A 20,795-nucleotide genomic window follows, 5' to 3' on the forward strand; every position below is an offset into this window, starting at 1 on the left:
TAAAAATTATTAGAAGCATTTCTATGAAAAATTTTTATTATTCAAAAATTCTACAAACATTAAAAGTATAAATGTAAAAAAACTTATAGTATAAACAATTTTTTTGTATTTATTTTTCACGAAGAGTCTTGAATTATATCCTTAAGTTATCCTATTTTTCATATCGTAAAATCCTTTAGTTTTCATCTTAGATTTCCATTTCAGATTTTCCTCATTGATTTTTAATAATTTTCATTGAACTCAATTTATATTCAATCAAATTTTCAAAAAAAAAAATATTTTACACGAATTTCCATTTTAGATATATTTTTTTAATTATTATTTACGAGTTTTATTAAATGGAAATTCGGTTCTATAGAGGCAGTATAAAATTGTAATTGAAATAAGTAAAAAAAAACTTATTGAAAATTTGAATAAATATAATTTAGCCAACGGCGAGAAAAGTTTTTTTATTGATGTGTAATTTACTTTCTTGCTGATAAAAATACAGTAAAATAAGACATCGAAGTTTTAACCACCTTAAAAAAATTGAATTTATTATTAAAACAAAAAAAAATGGATAAACAAATTACAATCACAAATTTTTTATTTACCGCTGTAAAATTCTCCATCGAAAATTTATATACTCTTCCAGCAATAAATGAACATGGTTTTGTACTCCTCATCATTATCATTAATAATAATTTTTGTGATCCTAATGGCATTTCATACCAGTATCCATCGTATCTAAAAAAAAATATTTTAAAAATTAGTTATGTAATTAAAAATTTCAAAATATAAAAATATAATAAAAATCTAATTACATAATAAATAAAAATATAATAAAAATCTAATTACATAATTAAATAAAAATAAATAAAAAAAAATTTTTTTTAAATAATAAAATAAAAAAATAATAAAAATTTAATAATTTTATGAATGAAAATAAATTATAGGCATTACATGCTATCGGATAATTTTACGCTGTGATCTATTAAATACTGACAAGGGAGAGTGAGACAAAAAATATGAATTATTTGTCCCATAGTAAAGAACGCATATGTATAAGCATCGTTCAATTTGTTTAAATTCACCACTGTCTGTACAATTAAAAAAGAATTTAAATAATTATTACATTAAAAAATTAACATACAATTCTAAATAAAATAGCATATTATTTTTCAAACAAAGTTTCCCATCAACTTACTGAAAAATGATATACTCTAATTAGTTATAAAACTAAATTTAATATTTCCTAAACAATAAATTTTTTAATTCAAATATTAAAAAAAAAAATTATCAACCACATTTAATACCTGTACTCCTGTTACACTTATCATAATCATGTTGATGCCCAAAATTATAAAAGTCGAAATCGAAAAGTAACCAGTGATATCATTGATAAATCTTAAAAAAAAATAGTATTTAAATCTTCACAATTTAAGTAAATAAATATAAAAATAAATTAAATTATATATAAAATAATTTATATAAATATTTAATTAATTACTCATTACATACTTTATGACTGATTTGTGTTTTTTAGCACAAAATTTAATTTCTTGATAAATATTTATTTTAGACATATTCACATCTAATTTTGTAAGATTTTTCAATTTAAATCTAAAAATTAATATTAGTGATAAAATTAATTTTTTTTAGTTTCAATAAAATTATTTTTACAAAATTAGAAAAATTTTTTTATTAATAATTATTAATTATTTTCTTCACCCTAAAATTGCAAGTTCTCCACAAGCATGATAAAAAACAACAATAAACATTGAATCCATGCTGAGTACAACAAGTAGTAATAAAGTTACTGAAACACTTGTATGTAATGAAATCCAATAATAATTATCATTTTGATCAATTATTAAATAATCAGTTTCAATAATAAGTCTTTTAATTCGTGATTCATTTAATGGTAAAATTAAATCCATTAATGGTGGAATAAGAGGATGGCCAAGAAAATCAATCATATTCAATAACATCAGAACTGATGAAGATTTCAATAAAAAAAATTTTTTTACAAAAAATTAGTAAAATAATTTTTACAAATTATTATTACTATTTGTTAATTAAATAAGATAAAAATTACATTACATGAGTAAACATAAACATATTTTCTCCCTTGATTTGCATATTGCCGTAATATTTTTAGTTCAGTACCTGTTGTCCAAATGGACCAATCGTTATTTATTGTGGAAAGTATTAATGCCAACTGAAAATTTTATAACTAGTTTTGTAAAATTTTAAATTCTTTCTCCGTAGAGGAAGTATTTTTATATTTATATAATTATAATAATTAATAATAATAATTATAGTAATAATATATTAATTATATTAATTATATTATATATATAATATTATATTATTATAAATATATTAATAATTATAATAATTAATTATATAATTTTTTAATTAATTACTAATTCTTTTTTCTAAATTAACTATTTTATTAATTTAGTAATTTAATTGCATACTTTCTTTTTATTAAAACAAGAAGTGATGAAATATATAATGCTACCGATAATAAAAAAAATTGGTGGCATACAATTAATTACGTCATCTAAATTACCCCAAGCTTTCAATAGTCCTAAAATCTGAAATTATTTTTAATATTATATATAGTGAAATTTTTTATTTTTGGAAAAAATATTTAAGATTCTTTAATTTTTAATTACAAAGATATATGTGAATTTTTTAAATGTACCTCTCCTATTAGTAGAGTTATAACATAAAAAGAAACAGTTAATGTTATTAATATTTGTTTAAATTTTGTTTGATATGGCCACTGACCAATAGAACAAAATAAATATTTATTGATTTTATAGTAAGACCTGTCCATCTTCGTATAGTCAATGTTCGACTGATCCGATTGCTTGTATTATATAAAATCAAACCCTTCTGCAGAGTAAAATGTTAAATTATGTAATAGCCTATTTATATTTCCCAGAAGATAAGCCGTCGAGAAATTGTAATGACAGAGTGTATTAATATCATTTTCAATGAAAAATAATAATATATGCAAAACTACATTTTTTCCTATTATATACTTTCAAAGAAATCATTCTATTTCCTTTCAAAAAAAAATTAATAATTCCTGAAGATTTATAGGAAATGGAATTTCAAACATTTACGATGTTCCTTATACACTTTCCGCATAAAATTACAACTTTATTCGAACTTTGGGGAATGAATATGTCTTTCTTATCGTATTTTTTCTCTATCATTCATAGACGATGTTACGAAACAGAAATAAATTATAAAATTAGAATTATCGTCGTAGTTTAAGAAAAAAAGTAACTATAAATTTGTATTGCTAATAATTATAAAAAAAAATCTTCTCAATTAGAGAAAGAGAGGATATAAGTACAGAGAGAAAAAAACAGTTTAATTTTTATGTTTAAATTTACAGTTTTGAAACATTTATTTTTTTCAACTTTCTCAGTTTTCCAAGATTTAAAGGTGCAATAAAACACTTGAGTACTTTTTTTTTATTTTCGTGCTGACAATAATACAGTAAAGTAAGACATCGATGTTTGAACAACCTTTAAAAAAAATTTTAAATACATATTTATTAATATTCAAAAAAATAATTCAATACTTAAAAAAAATTACATATTTTTTCGATTTTCTTTTACTTACCGAGGAAAAATTCTCCATCGAAAATGTATATAAATTGCCAGCAATAAATGAACATGGTCTTGTACTTCTTAGCATTATCATTAACAATAATTTTCGAGATCCTACTGGCATTTCATACCAAAATCCATCGTATCTAAAAAAAAAAACAAAACAAAATTAATGATGTAATTTAGAAAATAAGAAATATAAGACAAGACAATATTAAGTAAAAAAAAATATATAATAGTATTATGTATATGAAAATGAATTACATGCTTTCGGATAATTTTATGCTGTGATCTGTTAAATGTTGACAAGGTACAGTAATATAAAAAATATGAAATATTTGTCCTAAAGTAAATACTGCACTCGTAAAGGCATCTTTCGGATTATTCAAATTCACCACTGTCTGTTACATTAAACAATATGTATTTTGCAAAAAAAAATTTCAATATGAACAAAAATTTAATTCCAAAAAAATATATTGAAATTTTTTTTATACCTGCACTCCTGTAACACTTATCATTAATATATTAATTCCCAAAACTATAAAAGACGGAACCGAAAAGTAGTCAGTGATGTCCTTAACAAGTCTTAAAAAAAAATTTTATTCAGATAATAATTTTTTATATATATAGTATACCAATAATAATAATAATAATTTATAGTAATAATAAAAGTATATATAAAAATAATGCCTATTTAAATAATTTTTTAAAAATTGTCTACAAACATTATAACTGAATTGTGTTTTCTAGCACAAAATTTTATTTCTTTACAAATATTTTTTTTATGCAAATTCTCATCCATGTTTGTAAGATTTTTCAATTTAAATCTGAAATTTAATATTTCTTGTAGTGCTTGAAATATTAAGAAATAATTCTTGATTAGAAAAAAAAACAATTATATTAAAAAAAAAAAAAATTGAACCTCTAATTAAAATCCGTTAGTGAAATAAATAAATAAAACGAAGGGGAATTTACTCAGGTAGTTAAGTGTACACTCTTCCTGTAATAATTGTGTAATAACGTGTAATACTGTGTAATAATGCGTTATTACAGTGCTGTAATAATGCGCTATTACAGTGCTGTAATACTGCGTTATTACAGTGCTGTAATAACGCAAAAAACTCTGTAATATTTCTGTAATAATGTGTAATATTTCTGTAATAATGTGTAATACTCTGTAATACTCTGTAATAACGTGTAATACCGTGTAATAATGCGTCATTACAGTGCTCAAATAATGCGCTATTACAGTGCTGTAATAACGCAAAAAAACTCTGTAATATCTCTGTAATAATGTGTAATACTCTGTAATAACGTGTAATACTTAGTAATAAGGGTAATATAAGATGTAATACCGTTAGTCAAGTGTACACGTTTTTAACTAATAAATTCCCCCTCGAAATAAAACTAAAAATAAAAATTTTCTAAAATATATTTTCCAAAATTTTATTTTCACCTTAAAATTGCAAGTTCACCACATGCATGATACATAACAGCAATAAACATTGAATCAATGCTAACAACAACAATTGTTAAAACAACTGTTGAGACACATGCATGTAGCGCAATCCAATAATAATTATCATCTGAATCAATTATTAAATAATCTGTTGGCGCTATTGGTCTTCTTGGTCGTGATTCATTTAATGGTTTAATAAAATCCATGAGAGGTTGAATTAGAGGAACGCCACAAAAATCAATTGTATTCAATAACATTAAAACTGATAAAAATTTCAACAACAAAAAAAAAAGAATAATTAGTACTTATATTAAAAAGGAGAATTATTATTTACTAAACATTAGGAATTACTGTACTTGAATACACATAAACATATATTTTTCCTCGATTTGCATATTCTTGTAATATTTTCAATTCAGTACCTTTAGTCCATGTGGACCAATCTTTTTTTATTTTTAATAAAATTAACGACATCTGAAAAGAAAAATTATATTTATTTTAAAAAAAATTCCTATTTTAATGTTTATTTATTATTATTAATAATAAATAATATATTTAAATATTTTTTATTAAGTACATTGTTAATTTAATTATTAATTTACAATCCCAGGTAGAAAAATTAACATTACTAACGTTACTAATATTACTAAAGTTACTAATGTTACTAACGTTAGTACCTATAAAAAAATTAATAAAGTGTTTCTAAATTGTATTTTTGCAGAAACTTGGCGAAAATCGACCACCAGGAAGTATTTAATGTTCTTACCCGCACTTTTTATAATTTTCATTCCTATTATCACTTCCACTTTTTTATTTTCATTACCGTTTCCACTTTCACTTTTTCTAATTCTTATTCCCATTTTCACTTCCAGTTTTTATAATTTTCATGCTCGTTTTCATTTCCACTTTTTTATTTACATTACCACTTCCAATTCCACTTTTTCTAATTTTCATTCCCATTTTCACTTTTTTATTTTCATTACCACTTCCACTTTTTCTAATTTTTATTTTTACTTCCCTTTTTCTAATTTTCATTCCCACTTCTTTAGAAAAAGTGAAAGTGACAATGAATATAAAAAAGTGGAAATGGAAATGGGAATGAAAATTAGAAAAAGTGGAAGTGAAATAGGAATGAGAATTAGAAAGAGTAGAAGTGAGAATGGAAGTGCGAATGAGAATTAGAAAAAGTAGAAGTAGAAATGGGAATGAAAATTATAAAAAGTTTAAGTGAAAGTGAAAGTGGTAATGGGAAAGTAGTGGCAAAGTTTCTGTGAAAATAGATTTTAGAAATTCTTAATTTTTTTATAGGTACTAACGTTAGTAACGTTAATTTTTTCACCTGGGATTATTATATGATAAATCTACGATTTATATTTTATATTCAGGCATTATTTTAATTTGATTATGATAAATACAGGGTGGTTTTAATGTTCCGGACCCCTTGAAAATTTTTTTGTAATCTCATTTCGGTTTTTAAACACAAAAAAGTGGTATTAAAAATTTTTTTTAACTGTTCCGGAACATAAAAATCATCCTGTATAATGTCCAATAATAACTTACTTTTTTTTTATTAAAACAAGAAGCAATTAAGTATGTAATACTCGCGATTATAACCAAAAGTGAAGGTATACCTTTAACTATATCATCAATATTACCCCAAGCTTTGACCAGTCCGAAAACCTAAATAAAAAAAAATTGAATTATTTTATTAATATATTGTTATTTATATTTTTTAATGAGCAATTAATTTTATTAAAAAAAATTACGAACTTCCTTATTGTAATTTTACAGAAAATTAGAAGGTATTAAAATAAGCTGCAACGCTTCCCGAGTCGAAATTTTAATACTCTATTAGGTCCCTAAAAAACCTCGTAATAAAGATCTAGTAGAGAATTAATAGAGGACAATTATTAATGCCTTTTAATTTTCTGTGTTACTATTTATTAGATAATTTTATTAATTAAAATTTAATATTATTTATTTATTTATTATTTATAATATATCATTTATAACTATTTTATTTTATTAATATAGAAAAAAAAATATTTCCCTATGTACCACTACAAGTATTGCAGATAAAAGAATAAGTGCAATAGTGAATGTAATTAATATTCTTTTAAATTTCGTTTGAGTGGGCCACTGGCCAATAGTACAATACAAATATTTATTGATTTTGTAGTAAGACCTGTCCATCTTCGTAGTCAATGTTCGACTGATCCGATTGCTTGTATTATAAAATCAAACCCTTATGCAGAGTAAAATGTTAAATTATGTAATAGCCTATTTATATTTCCCAGAAGATAAGCCGTCGAGAAATTGTAATGACAGAGTGTATTAATATCATTTTCAATGAAAAATAATAATATATGCAAAACTACATTTTTTCCTATTATACTTTCAAAGAAATCATTCTATTTCCTTTCAAAAAAAAATTAATAATTCCTGAAGATTTATAGGAAATAGAATCTTAAACATTTACGATGTTCCTTATACACTTTCCGCATAAAATTACAACTTTATTCTAACTTTGGGGAATGAATATGTCTTTCTTATTTTTTCTCTAACATTCATAGACGATGTCACGAAACAGAAATTATCAATCATAATATTAAAATTTTCTACCAAGTACAAAAAAAAATGTTTAAATATAAAAATTATAAAATTTGTTTTGCAAGTAGTTAGAAAAAAATATAGTTTCTCAAATTGAAAGAAAAAGAGGATTAGAAAGAGAAAACAACAGATTAATTTTTGATTTTTTAATTAAAATTTTGATACCTACATATACTTTTTTTTTTTAATTTGTCAGTCTTCCAATTTTTCAGAGGTCAGTATTATAATAAATATAATGTATAAAATTTTTATATCTCGGAAATCTTCTTTAGTTTTTTTTTTCTTTTTTTTTTTAATATTCAATTTGTATATTTAATTAATAAAATTAACATTTAACCAAATTTGCAGTTAACTGAATTTTTCAATGATATTTGGTACAAAATTAAATTCAATTAAAGTTCAGTCGAAAGATGAAAATTTTCATTAAATACAAATTCCGGAGTAGGCAAATTCGGTGTAATAAAAATTATTTATGAAACATTGCTAAATAGACAAAATTTCATCTTATTATATATAATTTAAATTATTAAAAATGCAGTCTAAAAATTACTCCTTATTAGTCTGTAGTTCTTTTTTTTTTTATTTTCGTGCCGACAATAATACAGTAAAGTAAGTCATCGATTTTTGAACAACCTTTAACAAAAAAATTTGAAATAAATATTTATTGATATTTAAAAAATATAATTCAATTATTAGATATTTAAAAAAAAAATTACATATTTTTTCGATTTCCTTTTACTTACCGAGGAAAAATTCTCCATCGAAAATGTATATAAATTGCCAGCAATAAATGAACATGGTCTTGTACTTCTTAGCATTATCATTAACAATAATTTTTGTGATCCGATTGGCATTTCATACCAATATCCATCGTATCTAAAAAAATATAATAAAAATTAATTATGTAATTTACATAGTAAAAAATATAATCAATACAAGTCAATATAATGTAAAAAACATTAGAATAGAATAGAATAGAATAGAATAGAATAGAATAGAATAGAATAGAATAGAATAGAATAGAATAGAATAGACTTATGTATGAAAATGCATTACATGCTTTCGGATAATTTTATACTGTTATCAGTTAAATATTGACAAGGCACAGTAAGATAAAAAAGATGAAATATTTGTCCTAAAGTAAACATTGCACTCGTAAGGGCATCATTTGGATTGTTTAAATTCACCACTGTCTGTTCAATTAAACAATATAATATGTATTTTGAAGAAAAAAAATTTCAATATGAACAAAAATTTAATTCCCAAAAAATATTCAAATTTTTTTTTTTATACCTGTACTCCTGTCACACTAATCATCAATATATTAATTCCCAAAACTATAAAAGACGGAATCGAAAAGTAGTCAGTGATGTCCTTAACAAAGCTTTGAAAAAAATTTAATTAATTCAGATAAATATTTTTTTGTAAATTTATTATAAGTAATAATTTGTTATAATATACTAATTTAACTATGTGCCAATAAGAATGTTTATTATGTGAATTCTTTTTTAAAAATTGTCTACAAACATTACGACTGAATTGTGTTTTCTAGCACAGAATTTTATTTCATCATAAATATTTCTTTTAGGCAAATTCTTATCCATGTTTGTGAGATTTTTCAATTTAAATCTAAAATTAAGTACTTGAAATATTAAGAAAGAAAACTATAATTCTTGATTTGGAAAAAAACAATTAATTAGAACAAAAAATTGAACATATAATTAAAACACCGTTTTTGGAATAAATAAATAAAATTAAATATAACATTTTTTTGAAATATTTTCACAAAAATTTATTTTCACCTTAAAATTGCAAGTTCACCACATGCATGATAAATAACAGCAATAAACATTGAATCAATGCTAACAATAATAATTGTTATAGTAGTTGTTGAGAGACAAGTATGAAGAGCAATCCAATAATAATTAGCATCTTGATCAATTATTAAAAAATCTGTTTCAATTATAAGTCTTCTTGGTCGTGATTCATTTAATGGTAAAATCAAATCCATGAATGGTTGAATAAGAGGAGAGCCAAGAAAATCAATCATGTTCAATAACATTAAAACTGATAATGATTCGAAAGAAAAATAATAATTTTTTACAAAATTAGTATTTATATTTAATATGAGAATTATTATTATTTACAAAAACATAACAATTACTGTACTTGAATACACATAAACATATTTCCTTCCTTGATTTGCATATTCTTTTAATATTTTTAATTCTGTACCTGTTGTCCATGTGGACCAATCTTTTTTTATTTTTAATAGAATTAACGACATCTGAAAACAAAAGAAGAAAAATCATTTTTGAAAAAAATTTCAATGTTAATATTTATGTATTATTATTAATAAATAATAATATATTTAAATATTCTTTATAAAATACACACTGTTAAAAATCGGGCTTCAACTTTACACTAAAAAGATTGAAATAATATATTTTCAATCCGAAAAGTGTAAATGTTTGCATGTCATTGGTTGGACAAAAAATTTTAAGCCAATGAAATAAAAACATTCGCACTTGTCGAGATTGAAAATATATAATTTCAATCTTTTTAGTGTAAAGTTGAAGCCTGATTTTTAACAGTGCATAATTAATTTAAGTATTAATTTTTTATTATTGTGATAAATATTGGATTTATTTTTTATATTATTCTATTATTATTTTAATTTAATTATGATAAATACATAATAATGTCAAATAATAACTTACTTTTTTTTTATTTAAACAAGAAGCAATTAAGTATGTAATACTTGCGATAATAATCAATAATGAAGGTAAACTTTTAACTATATCATCGATATTACCCCAAGCTTTGACTAGTCCACAAACCTTTATTAACAAATTGAATTATTTTATTAACAATTATTAAATTGTTATTAATATTTTTAAATAAATTATTGATTTTTAAGAAAAAAAATTACAAATTCAAAATTTTGAAAGTGTTCATAAAAAAATATTTTTCAAATTGTATTTTATAAACAAATTTTTTATATTTATCACTATTATTAATATTATTTTATTTATTATTGTTTTATTGTGTAAATTTAGAAAAAAATAATGTTTCTCTATTTTACCACTCCAAATAGATGAGATAAAAGATTAAGTGCGATAGTCAATGTAATTAATATTTGTTTAAATTTTGTTTGATATGGCCACTGACCAATAGAACAATACAAATATTTATTGATTTTATAGTAAGACCTGTCCATCTTCGCAAACACTGTTCGACTGATCCATTTGTTCGTATTATAAATCAAACCCTTCTGCACAGGAATATGTTAAATTATTTAGTATAGCTTTTACATTTCCCAGAAAGTAAGCGATGATAAATTGCTTTGACACAGTGTATTAATATCATTTTCAATGAAAAACAATAACATATGCAAAACTACATTTCTCCTATTATACTTTCAAAGAAATCATTTTACTTCCTTTTAAAAAAATTAATAATTCCTGAAGATTCACAGGAAATACAATGTCAAACATTTACGATGTTCCTTACACTTTTCGCATAAAATTACAACTTTATTCTAACTTTAGGGAATGATATAATATGTCTTTCTTATCGTATTTTTTCTCTAACATTCATAGACGATGTAACGAAACAGAAATTATCAATCATAAAATTCGAATTTACTCACAGAAAATTAAAAGGCATTAAAATAAGTTGCAACGCTTACACAGAAAATTAAAAGATATTAAAATAAGCTGCAACGCTTCTTATTTTAATCCATTTTTACTTATTTTAATACCAAAATGGATTAAAATAAGAAAAATTTGATTAAAATAAGAAGCGTTGCAGCTTATTTTAATACCTTTTAGTTTTCTGTGTATTATTTTAATCCAATTTTGCTTATTTTAATCCATTTTGGTATTCAAATAAGCAAAATTGGATTAAAATAATAAGCGTTGCAGCTTATTTTAATGCCTTTTAATTATCTGTGCTTTCAAGTTTAAGTAAAAACATAAATTGTATAAATATAAAAATTTTTAAATTACTTTTTGCAAATAGTTAGAAAAAAATATAGTTTCTCAAAATATGAGAGAAAAAGAGGATTACAGAGAGAAAACAACAGATTAATTTTTGATTTTTTAATTAAAATTTTGATACCTACATATACATTTTTTTTTTATTTGTCAGTCTTGCAATTTTTAGAGGTCAGTATTATAATAAATATAATGTATAAAATTTTTATATCTCGGAAATCTTCATTACTTTTTTTCTTTTTTTTTTTTTATTCAATTTATATCTTTAATTATAATAAATTTAACATTTAACCAAATTTGCAGTTAGCTGAATTTTTCAATGATATTTGGTACAAAATTAAATTTATTTAAAGTTCAGTCGAAGATGAAAATTTTCATTAAATACAATTTCCGGAATACACAAATTTGGTGTAATAAAAATTATTTATGAAACATTGCTAAATAGAAAAATTTCATCTTATTATATAAATTTAAAAAATTGAAAATGTAGTCAAAAAATTGCTCCTTATTACACTGTAGTTTGTTTTTCTATTTTCGTGCCGACAACAATACAGTAAAGTATGACATCGATTTTTGAACCACCTTTAAAAAAAAAATTTGAAATAAATATATATTATTATGTAAAAAATAAATAAATTATTAGATATTTATAAAAAAAAATCATATTTTTTTTTTTAAATATTAACATATTTTTTTTGATTTCTTTTTACATACCGAGGAAAAATTCTCCATCGAAAATGTATATAAACTGCCAGCAATAAATGAACAAGGTTTTGTGCTTCTTAGCATTATCATTAATAATAATTTTTGCGATCCAATTGGCATTTCATACCAATATCCATCGTATCTAAAAAAAAAATATATAATAAAAATTAATGATGTAATTTATACAGTAAAAAATATAATCAATACATGTCAATATACACTCAGAAAAAAGATATGTTTGAACCAAATGTATTTGGAAACCAATTGAAATTGAACCAATTTTTTTATATTTACCCAATTTTTTGGTTAGTTCAAACAAAATTTGTTTAATTCAAATAAATATTTATTTATTTATTTATTTATTTGGTTTATTTTAATAAATTTTTTGACCACAGAAAAAAATTGAGCTAAATAAACGTTTGGTTTATGCAATCAAATATTTGGTTAACTGTATATCAATGCATTTATTTTGTTGATTTAACCAAAATTTGGTTGCTTCAAACGAATTTTTTTCTGAGTGTAATGTAAGAAAAATTAGAACAGAATAGAATAGAATAGAATTATGTATGAAAATGCATTACATGCTTTCGGATAATTTTATACTGTGATCAGTTAAATATTGACAAGGCACAGTAAGATAAAAAAGATGAAATATTTGTCCTAAAGTAAACATTGCACTCGTAAGGGCATCTTTTGGATTATTTAAATTCACCACTGTCTGTTCAATTAAACAATATGTATTTTGAAAAAAAATTTAAATATGAACAAAAATTTAATTCCCAAAAAATATTGAAATTTTTTTTTATACCTGTACTCCTGTTACACTAATCATTAATATATTAATTCCCAAAACTATGAAAGACGGAATCGAAAAGTAGTCAGTGATGTCCTTAACAAATCTTTAAAAAAATTAAATTAATTCAGATAAATATTTTTTTTAAATTTATTATAAGTAATAATTTGTTAAAATAATTATTTAACTATGTGCCAATAAGAATGTTTATTATATGAATCCTTTTTTAAAAATTGAATACAAACATTATGACTGAATTGTGTTTTCTAGCACAAAATTTTATTTCTTCATAAATATTTCTTTTAGGCAAATTCTTCTCCATGTTTGTGAGATTTTTCAATTTAAATCTGAAATTTAATACTTGAAATATTAAGAAAGAATTGTAATTCTTGATTGAAAAAGAAACAAATAAAAAAAATTAAACCTCTAATTAAAACCCCGTTTCTGGAATAAATAAATAAAATTAAATATAAAATTTTTTTGAAATATTTTCACAAAAATTTATTTTCACCTTAAAATTGCAAGTTCACCACATGCATGATAAATAACAGCAATAAACATTGAATCAATGCCAACAACAACAATTGTTACAGCAGTTGTTGAGAGACAAGTATGGAGTGCAATCCAATAATAATTTGCATCTTGATCAATTATTAAATAATCTGTTTCAATTATAAGTCTTCTTGGTCGTGATTCATTTAATGGTAAAATAAAATCCATGAATGGTTGAATAAGAGGAGAGCCAAGAAAATCAATCATGTTCAATAACATTAAAACTGATGAAGTTTCCAAAGAAAAAAAAAATAATTTTTTACAAAATTAGTATTTATATTTGGATATGAGAATTATTATTATTTATTATAAACGCATAACAATTACTGTACTTGAATACACATGAACATATTTTCTTCCTTGATTTGCATATTCTTTTAATATTTTTAATTCTGTACCTGTCGTCCATGTGGACCAATCATTTTTTATTTTTAATAGAATTAACGACATCTGAAAACAAAAGAAGAAAAATCATACAATTATAAAAAATTCTAATTAGTATTTATTTATTATTATTAATATATTTAAAAAATTTTTAATAAGTACATTGAGAATTTAATTATTAATTTATTATAATTATGATAAATGTAGGATTTATTTTTTATATTCAGGCATTATTTTAATTTGATTATGATAAATACAGAGTGGTTTTAATGTTCCGGATCCCCTGAAAATTTTTTTGTAATCTCATTTCGGTTTTTAAACAAAAAAAGGGGTATAAAAAATTTTTTTAGCGGGTCCAGAACATAAAAATCACCCTGTATAATGTCAAATAATAACTTACTTTTTTTTTATTTAAACAAGAAGCAATTAAGTATGTAATACTTGCGATAATAACCAAAAATGAAGGTATACTTTTAACTATATCATCGATATTACCCCAAGCTTTGACTAGTCCAAAAAGCTTAATTAACCAATTGAATAAATTTATTAATAATTATAAATATTGTTATTAATATTTTTAATTAACCCATTGACTTTATAGAAAAAAATTTCAAATTCTCTATTTTAAAAATGTTAATTAAAAAAATGTGAATATTTTTCAAATTGTGCGTATTTTAAACAATTTTTTTTTATATTTATTATTAATATTTGTTATTTTATTTATTAATTTTTTATTTTGTTAATTTAGCAAAAAAAAAGAAAAAAAATTTGTTTCTCTATGTACCACTCCAAATAGTAGAGATAAAAGATTAAATGCTATAGTGAATGTAATTAATATTTTTTTTAATATCGTCTGTGTTGGCCATTGGCCAATTGAACAATATAAATATTTATTGATTTTATAGTAAGACCTGTCCATCTTCGTAGTCAATGTTCGACTGATCCATTTGTTCGTATTATAAATCAAACCCTTCTGCACAGAAATATTATGTTAAATTATTTAGTAGCTATTACATTTCCCAGAAAGTAAGCGATGATAAATTTCTTTGACACAATATCATTTTCAATGGAAAACAATAAAATATGCAATACTACACTTTTCCTATTATACTTTCAAAGAAATCTTTCTACTTCCTTTCAAAAAAAAAAAATTAATAATTTCTGAAGATTTACAGGAAATACAATGTCAAACATTTACAATGTTCCTTACACTTTCCGCATAAAATTTCAACTTTATTCCAACTTTAGGGAAAGATATAATATATGTCCTTCTTATCGTATTTTTTCTTTAACATTCATAGACGATGTAACGTAACAGAAATTATCAATCATAATATTCAAATTTTCTTCCAAGTAAAAAAAAAAAACTTGTTTAAATATAAAAATTATAAAATTTGTTTTGCAAATAATTAGAAAAAAAATATAGCTTCTCATAATGAGAGGAAACGATGTGACTAAGGAGAGAAAATAACAGATTAATTTTTGATTTTTAAATTACAATTTTGTTATACCTACATATATTTTTGTTTAATTTTGTCAGTATTCCAAATTTTAGAGGTCAGTAAAGCAACAAATATAATGTATCAAATTTTTATATGTCGGATATCTTAACTAATTTTTTATACAATTTTTTTTGTTTTATTACAAAATTTTCATTCTCCGAATTTTTTTTTTTTGTTATTAAAATTTTTATTTAACTTGTATTTAGCTGAATTTTTCAAATCTATTTCGTACTAATAAAATTAAGCACAATAAAAGTTCCGGCGAAAGATGAAAATTTTCATAAAATATACAAATTCAAGAGTATTATACTTTTTTCTATTTTCGTGCCGACAATAATACAGTAAAATAAGACATCGATGTTTGAACAACCTTTAACAAAAAAAATTTAAATAAACATTTATTAATATATGAAATATAATTCAATTATTAGATATTTAAAAAAAAAATTACATATTTTTTCGATTTTCTTTTACTTACCGAGGAAAAATTCTCCATCGAAAATGTATATAAATTGCCAGCAATAAAAGAACATGGTCTTGTACTTCTTAGCATTATCATTAACAATAATTTTTGTGATCCAATTGGCATTTCATACCAACATCCATTGTATCTAAAAAAATATATATATATAATTAAAATTAATGTTGTAAATTACAAAGTAAAAAATGTAATCAATAAAAGACGTAAGAAAAATATAATAGAATTATATATATGTATGAAAACGCATTACATGCTTTCGGATAATTTTATACTGTGATCTGTTAAATATTGACAAGGGACAGTAAGATAAAAAAGATGAAATATTTGTCCTAATGTAAAAAATGCACTCGTGTACGCCTCTTTCGGATTGTTTAGATTCACCACTGTCTGTTCAATTAAACAATTTGTACTTTGAAAAAAAATTTCAGTTTAATGAATATTGAAATTTTTTTTTTATACCTGTACTCCTGTTACACTTATCATTAATATATTAATTCCCAAAACTATAAAAGACGGAATCGAAAAGTAGTCAGTGATGTCCTTAACAAAGCTTTGAAAAAAATTTATTTAATTAAGATAAATATTTTTTTAAAATTTATTATAAGTAATAATTTGTTATAATATACTAATTTAACTATGTGCCAATAAGAATGTTTATTATGTGAATTCTTTTTTAAAAATTGTCTACAAACATTATGACTGAATTGTGTTTTCTAGCACAGAATTTTATTTCATCATAAATTTTTTTTTTTTTTGTCAAATTCTGATCCAATTTTGTGAGACTTTTTAATTTAAATCTGAAATTTAATACTTTTTATAGTATCATAAAAAAAAGGGTTTGGTATTGACAACCAAACGTTTGGTTGGTATTTAAACAACCAAATTTTTTTTGTTGAATCAACAAAATTTTAGTTGTCCCAATCAAATTTTAACAAAAAATCCTTTTTTTCTAATTTTGGTTGTGTTAAACAAATTTTGATTGAAACAATTAAAATTTTGTTGATTCAACAAAAAAATTTTCGTTACTTAAATACCATAACCAAACGTTTGGTTGTCCATACCAAAACCCTTTTTTCAGTGTGAAATATTAAGAAAGAAAAAAATTACAATTCTTGATTTAAAAAAAATATTAAGTAAAAAAAAAGAAAATCGAACCTCTAATTAAAATCCCATTTCTGGAATAAATAAATAAAATTAAATATAAAATTTTTTTGAAATATTTTCACAAAATTTATTTTCACCTTAAAATTGCAAGTTCACCACATGCATGATAAATAACAGCAATAAACATTGAATCAATGCCAACAAGAACAATTGATACAGCAATTGTTGAGACACAAGTATGTAATGAAATCCAAAAATAATTATTGTCTTGATCGATTATTAAATAATCTGTTGCAATTATAAGTCTTCTTGGTCGTGATTCATTTAATGGTAAAATAAAATCCATAAATGGTTGAATAAGAGGAACGGCAAGAAAATCAATTGTGTTCAATATCATTAAAACTGATGATGTTTCCAAAGAAAAAAAAAAATAATTTTTTTTTACAAAATTTAGTACTTATATTTGATATGAGAATTATTATTATTATTTATTATAAACATAACAATTACTGTACTTGAATACACATGAACATATTTTCTTCCTTGATTTGCATATTCTTGTAATATTTTCAATTCTGTACCTTTAGTCCATGTGGACCAATCTTCTTTTATTTTTAATAGAATTAACGACATCTGAAAAGAAAAGAAGAAAAATCATTCAATTTTAAAAAATTATAGTATTTTTTTTTAATATTATTAATAATAATTTTTTTTCATTTAGATTTTCTGCGTACACCATTTTAAGGTTTTTACGCTCCCTATTCCCCATCTATTAATAACTATTTATATATTTAAATATTTTTTATTAAATATATTTTTAATTTAATTATTAATTTACAATTATTATGATAAATTTATTTTTTATATTCAGGCATTATTTTAATTTGCTTATGATAAATACAGGGGGATTTTAATGTTCCGGACCCCCTGAATTTTTTTAAAATCTTATTTCGGTTTTTAAACACAAAAAAGTGGTATTAAATTTTTTTTTTAGCTGTTCCAGAACATAAAAATCATTCTGTATAATGTCAAATAATAACTTACTTTTTTTTTATTAAAGCAAGAAGCAATTAAGTATATAATACTCGCGACAATAACCAAAAATGAAGGTAAACCTTTAATTATATCGTCGATGTTACCCCAAACTTTGACTAGTCCTAACACCTGAATTAACCAATTAAATTATTTTATTAATAATTATTAATACTGTTAATATTTTTTAATAAACAATTAATATTATAGAAAAAATTTTCAAATTCTCTACACTCAGAAAAAAGATATGTTTGAACTAAATGTAAAAATTTTTTATATATTTACCCAATTTTTTGGTTAGTTCAAACAAAATTTGTTTAATTCAAATAAATATTTATTTGATCTAAATAACTGTTTGGTTTATTTTAATAAATTTTTTGAACAAAGAAAAAAATTGAGCTAAATAAACGTTTGGTTTATGCAACCGAATGTTTGGTTAACTGTATATCAATGCATTTATTTTGTTGATTTAACCAAAATTTGGTTGCTTCAAACGAATTTTTTTCTGATTGTATTTTAAAAATATTAATTAAAAAAAAGTGGAGTAAAAAAAATGTTACATATATGTACCACTCCAAGTAATAGAGATAAAAGATTAAGTGCAATAGTGAATGTAAAAAATATTTTTTTTAATATCGTTTGAGTAGGCCACTGGCCAATAGTACAATACAAATATTTATTGATTTTATAGTATGAAGTGTCCATCTTCGCAGTCAGTGTTAAACTGATCATATATGGCTTGTATTATATACATCAACCCTTTTTGCAGACTAATACTAAATTATTACTCGCAAGCAGTATATGCATAATTTTATTTTACTTCTTATAGAAGATAAACGCGTCTAGAAATCGGATTGATACAAATTTCTTATAATAGTATTTTCAATGGAAAACAATATATGCAAAACTACATTTTGATTACTTTCAAAGAATACTTTTTATGTCCCTTTCAAAAAATTAATAATTCCTGAAGATTTACAGGAAAATTTATCAAACTCGCAATTTGCATAAAGTAAAAAAATTGATTGTATTTTATTTCAATGCTTCTAAGATTACAGAACAGAGAATATATTATCTTTTGATATGTCCTTTATTTTTGTTTCCGATTTAAAAAAAAATGAGTTATTTTATTTTTTTCAATTCAGATTTTTTTTCCGTAAAAAAATTAAAATAAAATAAGTTTCTTATAACTTGAAACAATATATATACATATTATTGCATTATTTTTGAAAAAAAAATATTTATCTGAAATACAACTTTTAAAAGCGATATAATCGACTTAGGGCAATTCTGTTTCCAGATTGTTAAGTTTTACGAGGAAGTTAAAAAAAAAAAATAGTGGAAATGAGCTCTAGCAAATAAGCAAATAAGACTCAGAGTGAGTGATCTTAAACCAAATGATCTTCGAAAATGAGCAAAAGCTCCGTTAGTTTTCTCCTTCCGTTAAATCACTCGACCTTTTCCTGATTCTACTATATTATAACGAGGAAAAAAAAAGAAAAAAAAAAAAAAATCTGCCATGGAGAACGCGTCTGAACTCGAGAACCCGTTGGTGTTCCATTTCTTTTTGTAATATGAAATAGTTCACGTGATCACATGTACGCATATTTTTTTTTGTTATAAAACTTCGCATATATATATATATATTCACAATGAGATGTCATATATGGCAGATGTTAAAAGTGCAAGCTTAACATTTTATTGTCATACTAAACATTCATTCTTACATATATATTTTCTGATTATGTATTTCTCAAGTTTCATAGCGTCCATAGCCATATCAAATAACTATATATAATATATTTTATCTCTCTTATTGATCTTTTAAAAATTATTTCTTCCTTTTCAAAAAGCAATAAAATTCACAATTTTATAATACGAAAATATTATATCCGCTGTCATTTAATATGACATAAAATTCACACGAAGGAATGTATTATTTGAATTTTTAAATAAAAATTTATTTTTATTAAATTCTGATGGAAATAAAAAAAAAAAAATTCTCAAATTAAGAAATATTCTTATTTTAAGAATATTAGTTATATTCTAACTGTAAGAGAAAATTATTATTATTTTAATAAATTAATTAATAATTATTTATTAATATTAATATTTATTATTAATAATAATATTTATTATTAAATAAATAAATATTCACAGGAGCAAAAATTATATATTCTTAAATTTAGAATATCGTTTTCTCATAATTAAATATATTATTGACTACTTATTTCTTACAAATTTAGTATATTTATGTTTATTCTAATAAACTTTCTTTTTATAAAAAATATGTTTTATGACGCTCAGTAAAGCAGAATTTACATATTCTAATACATATTTACATACATTCCATTGTTGATGTGGCATTGATTTAATTTATTTTTTTTTCTCCCAACACTTCTAAAACGAGTTTTTTCTTTACATATATATATATATATATGTAGTCTATTAATTTGATTTATTCAACATAATTCATCGTTGTGAAATCAGTTCCCAAATTGAAAATAAAAAAAATAAAAAAAATCTGTTTTGATAGGTATTATACCAGCGGACCCCAAAAG

General features: G+C 22.2%; 1 protein-coding gene across 1 annotated transcript; it reads right to left on the reverse strand.

Annotated features, from left to right (window-relative positions):
* Nucleotides 1-424: 424 nt before the first annotated feature.
* Nucleotides 425-18,992, reverse strand: LOC127277145 (uncharacterized). Its single transcript, XM_051298007.1, has 22 exons — nucleotides 18,805-18,992; nucleotides 18,247-18,366; nucleotides 14,064-14,181; nucleotides 13,691-13,955; nucleotides 13,425-13,526; nucleotides 13,195-13,285; nucleotides 12,968-13,104; nucleotides 12,396-12,528; nucleotides 12,222-12,263; nucleotides 8,740-8,876; nucleotides 8,427-8,559; nucleotides 3,879-4,015; nucleotides 3,628-3,760; nucleotides 2,693-2,860; nucleotides 2,463-2,582; nucleotides 2,083-2,200; nucleotides 1,711-1,975; nucleotides 1,501-1,602; nucleotides 1,296-1,386; nucleotides 943-1,079; nucleotides 594-726; nucleotides 425-518 (listed from the first exon to the last, which is right to left on the reverse strand). Exons 1-22 carry the CDS (start codon nucleotides 18,964-18,966, stop codon nucleotides 465-467), a joined length of 2,898 nt encoding a protein of 965 aa, XP_051153964.1. The 5' UTR covers nucleotides 18,967-18,992; the 3' UTR covers nucleotides 425-464.
* Between the last annotated feature and the right edge of the window lie 1,803 nt (nucleotides 18,993-20,795).

The sequence above is a fragment of the Leptopilina boulardi genome, unplaced genomic scaffold (assembly GCF_019393585.1).
Source record: "Leptopilina boulardi isolate dan_hultmark-lab unplaced genomic scaffold, ZJU_Lbou_2.1 LbouV2_110, whole genome shotgun sequence".
Taxonomy (NCBI): domain Eukaryota; kingdom Metazoa; phylum Arthropoda; class Insecta; order Hymenoptera; family Figitidae; genus Leptopilina; species Leptopilina boulardi.

What these genes read in the sequence shown, in the direction of transcription:
- LOC127277145 (XM_051298007.1), bottom strand. Translation starts at nt 18,966, where the DNA reads ATGATCAGTTTAACACTGACTGCGAAGATGGACACTTCATACTATAAA. An exon ending in TAACTCTACTAATAGGAGAG is followed by an intron (nt 2,583 to 2,692) that starts GTACATTTAAAA and finishes AAATAATTTCAG; the next exon opens with ATTTTAGGACTATTGAAAGC. An exon ending in TAAGTGTAACAGGAGTACAG is followed by an intron (nt 1,080 to 1,295) that starts GTATTAAATGTG and finishes TTAATTGTACAG; the next exon opens with ACAGTGGTGAATTTAAACAA.